Genomic DNA, 6,005 nt, shown 5'->3' on the forward strand with positions numbered 1-6,005 from the left:
GAACTGCATATAAAGTGTATAAACTGCGTTATTACATCCTGTATCCTCTTGGACATTCTGCTCGTTACGGTCAACATGTTTGGAAGAAATGAAAGAGAGATGGAAGAGGGGAAGGATAATAGGAAGATGGGAGCAGGAGAGAAAGGACTATCTGGAAGGGATCGGGGTAGATGTGGAAGGGAAAGAGGAATTAGAAGAGGAGGTATTGGAGAGGAAAGAGAAATGGAAGGAGTAACAAGAAAGGATGGAAAAGATCATGGGATCGAATTACAATAGGTGGTATAAAAGTATAAGGAAGGACGGGATTCCGGACTATCTAAAAAAGGGATGGGAGGAAGCAAGATGGAGCAGGGTTGCTCGATTTAAACTAGGTAACAAAGTGAGGGAGGGACTATACTGGGGAAATGAGGAGGATAAAAATTCAGGATATGTGGGAGGGAAGAGGAAACATGGAAACATATATGGGAAAAATGTACGAGATGGGAGGAATGGGAAGAAGAGGGGTGGCAGGATGTGGTAGAGAGATACTGGGAGACAAAGGAGAGGGAGAAGAATGGATGAAAGCAATAGAGGAAATGAGACGAGTTGGAGGAGGGAGGAAAATGGGAAAGGAAGAAGGATGATCCAACAATTCAACGAAAGAGGACCAAGGAGGACGAGACAGCGGAAAGGTTTAAAGAGGAATATGTCTATAACAAATTATATGTATATTGTATATTTAATTGTATGTAATTATTGTAAATTGGATGTACAGGGTTGGGTACGTCCCTACAAAACGCCCTTTTAGACCCCTTGGGGTAATAAAGTATCTTTTCTATCTAACATTTATTCGACATCAATTTAATATTTATTTTACATTAATTATTTATTTGCAATAATAATATAAAAAAAATATTTATTTAATATTTATATTTAATATTTAATTCAAATATTATTTTATATTAATTTTTTAATCGTAAGAGATGTTTTAATCGAATTTTTCTATTGTTTTGCTTTATAAATTGTGCCGTTCCGTAAAAAATTTCCGCGTCATAGGACCTATAAGATTTTTTAACACTTTAAAGATATGTTGTAAACGAGTACTTACAGGTAAGAAGGAAGCGTCAGAGGATCGTCACTTGTTCATTTGATTGTCCGTTTGAAAGTCAAGCAACGTGGGCGCGGTACTATACTCGGATGGGTGACCGGCTTGAGAGTGCAGATTTTTCAAATAGACGCGCGGTTGTACGCACACCCAATATACAAAAGAAACAGTTAGGAAAGCGGTTTTTATCTTTTCCTAGATAAAGAAAAAGAACATTCTTTAAACGTTTCTTTGTAAAAAAAAGTTGTTAAAAATAAACGTTAAACATTAAAAATGTTCTTAAACATTAAAAAAATGTTTAATGTTAATAAAACATTTATTTATTTAATGTTAAAAAAAACATTTTTTAATGTTAACAAACGTTTATTTATTAAAAACACATTTTTTTAATGTTAAAAAAACATTTTTTACAAAATTAAAATAAATATTTTTTTAATAAGAAAAAAGGATCTATCCCATTAATTTAAACGTTTTTTAAATATTTTTTTCATTGCTAAAAATGTTTTTAAAAACGTTTAAAAAATATTTTTTTGCTACTTGCACGGTCTTACACATACGTGGCTACTTGGAATATACGCGATTCTCAAGAATCTCGAGATATACATATGGCCACATGGCACATCAGCTATAGTTATAGCTATAGGGAAAGAAAAAGACAGCGAGTGTATGTCTGCGCTCTTCTACCGCCCGAAGCTGACCGAGTGCCGAGCGCACACGTATGTAATATGTAGATATAATTTAAGAAATAGTAACAAAATGGTTTATTTGATAATAAAGAGGATTCATTATCAGATAAGAGATAATAAGATTTATTTCAATTTTGGTGGCAATATTAGCGACGAAGATTTGATATTAGAGAAGGAAAAATGGAGAAGAAAACATGCTGTTTTCTTTTTAAAATATTGTTATACTTAATGATTATAAATGTAGATTTTGGCAATATTTTCGCATTTTATAACTCTGTTGTGAAGTATAACAGTTTATTGTACTATTTAGGTGCAAAAATTCTCCAAAAATTCACCATGTTTTGGAGCAACGATTATAATCCATAACATTTTTGTTTTCTGTAATTATTGAAACAAATCTATTTATTTCATACATAGATCTAAACAAATAAGTTTATACAATTACAAAAAAAAACAAGAAACAAAAGTGTATATATGTGCGTGTACAGGATGTTTTAGGACCAATAGAACAAACTTATATAATATAATTCTAATGATGTCTTAGATTCTTCATCAGAGTAACAAACCACACCTACTTTTCTTTTGTAAAAATGGTTTGCTGAATATTATTTCCACAATCTCCTAAACAGTCTTTTGTAATAATACCAGAATATAATTACCAGAATACCAGAATATTAATTCATATGTAACAAACAAATAAAATATTTTTTTTACCTTTTGTATATAGATGATGAATAATGCTCTTTTATAAATTAATCTTGATTAAAGTAAAAAAGTCCATATCACTTCTTTCTAACATAGTATATTAGTAGATATTCCTTTTTCACTTTTGCATGATATTTTGCTATTTATAAAAATTAATTTCTTTTAATAAACATATAATATTCAATAGGCTTATTTTATTTTAATAATTTTCAGCTTTGTTAAATAAAACGATATGCGGTATCACATAGTATCAGACTTAATAAAAATTCTATTCTATTCTATGAAAATAAGATATGCTTGACAAATACTTCTTATAAAACATGTTAGCTACAGCATAGTTTTGATCCTATACAATACTGTGTAGTGTGGACCTACTATAACAAAAATTATAGTAAGTATGAACATGTTTCATCAATGTAGAAATCTGAACATAAAGTCTATCTTCTAGGTAGTATTTAAGACTATCTTAACAATTATTTTATTTAAAGAAGACTATCTCAAGATATAAATTCATAACCTATAAATGAGATGGTCATAAAAAAATTAATGGTTAAACAACCTTGAGAATTTATAAATACGTTTCAAAAACTAATTTTGTCAAGCTAATTTTACTTTTATTTAATAGAATAGGATTATTAAAATCTAACAATTAAAATTTCTAATTTTGTTTTGATTGTAATATAAAATATTTATGAAAATTAACTTTTTTTTACTTTTTAGCACTAATAAAATTATATAATTTTTATTATTAAAAATTATATGGAAATTATCTGTAACTAATAAATGGTTTGTGTAATATATGCATAACAAATAGAAGTATTCTAAAACTATTACAAAACAGTAAATTTAACTATAAAATGTTTTAATAATACATTATATTTTATTCTCTCAAGTCTTATAAACATAATAATATAATTACATACATGTTTGTAAACTTTATCCAAATATCGATTTAAAAAATTCTGTTCTGTCTTCTATATGTGTCTTTGCTTTCCTGTTTCTTATCTCGTTATCAGTATCTCTTTGCTTAACTTCAGGCAATTCAAATGTCGTCTCTTTCCCTTGTTCATGTTTCTTTCGCAGCTTTTTACTTCTATCTACATTATACGAGAAGAAGTTAACCTCTCTCTTAGCTTGTGCTACTTCTGTTAGAAGTCTTTGTTTATGAACTGCACGTTCATAAGCTAAACGTTCACTCAAGTGAATCCACTTAAATCTATACAAAAAAAATAAAATGTAAACAATGGAAATAATATGGAAATAATATAAATATCTATTAATTAAATATTGGTGCACAAAATATTTTTTACTTTACCTAGGCAAGTACTTTATGTTCCACATAACGTCGTAGAACTTGCTTTTCTTTCTCGTAGATACTTGAGTATTGTTTAATGTCTCCGCTACAAATTTTGCCACTTTCTTACTTTCAAACTCTATCCAGCCTTCAGTGAAGTGCTTAATTGCTTTCTTGGACTTTTTTCTACGTTTCACCGATTGTATCTCTATGTTTTAAAATATTTTTAATTAAGTGACATTATATTCGCAATCAATAATTTAAAATAATTGATCTACTTTATAGTTTTAAGCTTTAAAAAATGTCTCTTATATTTGTATAAGATTACATAAAAAGATAAAATTATAAAAAAAACTGGGATATTTAACGTGTCGTCAACCATTGGACCACTAAGGTCCTTTTAAGGTTATATGGCACTTAACTCAAAAAATGTCTCATTCTTATGATCCTTTACGAATCTTAAACCTTGCAGATTATGAATCCTTTCCGATTCCCAATCGTGCAGACCATTAATCCATAAGGATCTTAATCGGGAAAAAACTTCTTAACGAAGTATATATGGGACGAAGGCCGGGTCGGATTCGAACCACGGACCTTGTTACTAATCACTCGCGTAGGCACTGAGCCACGCGTCTTCCCTCCCAGAGATAAAATTGTAACTTTAAGATTAGGTTATAACTTATGACAAATATTGCAAAGCAAATAAAACTAACCATTATCGGCCAGCTGCAGATACACTCTGCCCACTTTACCGTAAGCAGAAAACATCTCCTGGATCATCGTGATGTTCATATATTTCGGAATTGTGGACAAATAAATTATTCCTCTCTTAGCCTTTTTGCAAAGTTTTTCAACTTTTGCCTTAGCAAGTTCTTTTTCAACTTGCGTCAATTTATTTTCTGCATCGCAATTAATTGTACGGTCCTCGGTGTTCTCGCTCGCATTTTCCTGATTCATTTTGTAAGTCATTCAAAAATTATATCTTCCTCAATGCTGACACCTGAGACTAATCTTCAGCTTCTTCTTCTTCTTCTTCTTCTTTTAAATAAATAGCCCCAAAAATTTCTTCAGCAATAAAGCCTCTTGCACAATTGTCAGGCAACAGGCAATAGGAACAAGAAATAGAAACAGAATAGAAATCAGAAATCATGTATAAATGCAGAATAAACAGTAACACAGGCAATAGACATAGCAGAGTATCCATCACGTTGGAAATTATGTGCCTATTGCTTGTTGCCAACCAATCATAGGCCGGTATTCATAGGGTGCGTTCGAGGAGACGCTATTAACGCTACCTAGCGCACAGATTAATAGACAGATAGCCAAAGGTCCGGGTTGAGACGAGACCAGCATTTCTCACTGGTTTCAGCGCCATACCGTGTAGCGGCCAATGCAGTAACTACGTTCTTGATAAAGCAGGTCATTTTCGGACGAAGTCGCTGTAACTCTTATAACTACAGTTTCGTTATTATTGTTATATTATCGCTGTGCAGATATAATATATATATGATAAAAAAGCTGCGCAACGACAATATAATGATAACGAATTGTTGTTAATAGTTGTAGAATCAGAGCACTGATCCCTAAGCCGAGAACTCCGCGTGACGTGTTAGACAAGTTATATTTTGCAATCAAAATTAAGTATGTTAATTAATTGTTAAGACTTTCAGCCCTTAAAAGAAATTTGTTATGTCAATTGTAGTTAAAAAGATATTGATGATTAACATAGAGTCTATTGCATCAAAGTTGCGACTTACGCATAGACGATTAATTAAGAAACTATGAAATTTTTTGTTATTCAAATTTAAGAGTTTTTTAGGTTGCTAAATATTAATCTGATGTTAAATTCAGTTGATAAATTAAAAATGTCGGAGCCGTATAGCGGCCGGATGTCAAAAGTAAAAATTGTATCATTTTTATTTTTAATATTCGCTATTTTTAATTAACTTTGCCATCCGATTAATATTGCGATTAATATTTAAAAAAAACCCTTAACTTCAAATACATAATTAAAAAATAATTTATAAATTCTGAATGGTATATGTATTATAGTTGCAACTTCTTGACGCAATAGGATTCTGTGTTAATCTCGGCGTTAATAATCATGCATCAATTATATATTTTTAATCATAAATGACATGAGAAATTTCTTTTAAGAACAAATAAAGGATAAATATTTTAATTCGCGATGCTTCTTTAATAAACTTATTCAATTAATTATATTTATTATTTATAC

At 30.3% G+C, this 6,005-nt stretch overlaps 1 protein-coding gene across 2 annotated transcripts; it reads right to left on the reverse strand.

Annotated features, from left to right (window-relative positions):
- Positions 1 to 1,566: 1,566 nt before the first annotated feature.
- Positions 1,567 to 4,932, reverse strand: LOC112454288 (activator of basal transcription 1-like). 2 transcript variants are annotated; one of them, XM_025015582.1, is made up of 4 exons: positions 4,483 to 4,932; positions 3,791 to 3,977; positions 3,399 to 3,691; positions 1,567 to 2,614 (listed from the first exon to the last, which is right to left on the reverse strand). In XM_025015582.1, the coding sequence occupies exons 1-3, from the start codon at positions 4,736 to 4,738 to the stop codon at positions 3,412 to 3,414; spliced, it is 723 nt and encodes a 240-aa protein (XP_024871350.1). In that variant the 5' UTR covers positions 4,739 to 4,932; the 3' UTR covers positions 1,567 to 2,614; positions 3,399 to 3,411. The 2 variants fall into 2 exon arrangements, with proteins under 2 accessions (XP_024871350.1, XP_024871351.1); XM_025015583.1 differs by lacking the exon at positions 1,567 to 2,614 and having other exon boundaries at positions 3,334 to 3,691.
- Positions 4,933 to 6,005: the final 1,073 nt, after the last annotated feature.

This window comes from Temnothorax curvispinosus, unplaced genomic scaffold (genome assembly GCF_003070985.1).
Source record: "Temnothorax curvispinosus isolate PA1 unplaced genomic scaffold, ASM307098v1 QBEX01004942.1, whole genome shotgun sequence".
In the NCBI taxonomy this organism is placed as follows: domain Eukaryota; kingdom Metazoa; phylum Arthropoda; class Insecta; order Hymenoptera; family Formicidae; genus Temnothorax; species Temnothorax curvispinosus.

What these genes read in the sequence shown, in the direction of transcription:
- LOC112454288 (XM_025015582.1), bottom strand. Translation starts at nt 4,738, where the DNA reads ATGACTTACAAAATGAATCAGGAAAATGCGAGCGAGAACACCGAGGAC. An exon ending in TCTGCAGCTGGCCGATAATG is followed by an intron (nt 3,978 to 4,482) that starts GTTAGTTTTATT and finishes TTTAAAACATAG; the next exon opens with AGATACAATCGGTGAAACGT. An exon ending in AACATAAAGTACTTGCCTAG is followed by an intron (nt 3,692 to 3,790) that starts GTAAAGTAAAAA and finishes TTTTTTGTATAG; the next exon opens with ATTTAAGTGGATTCACTTGA.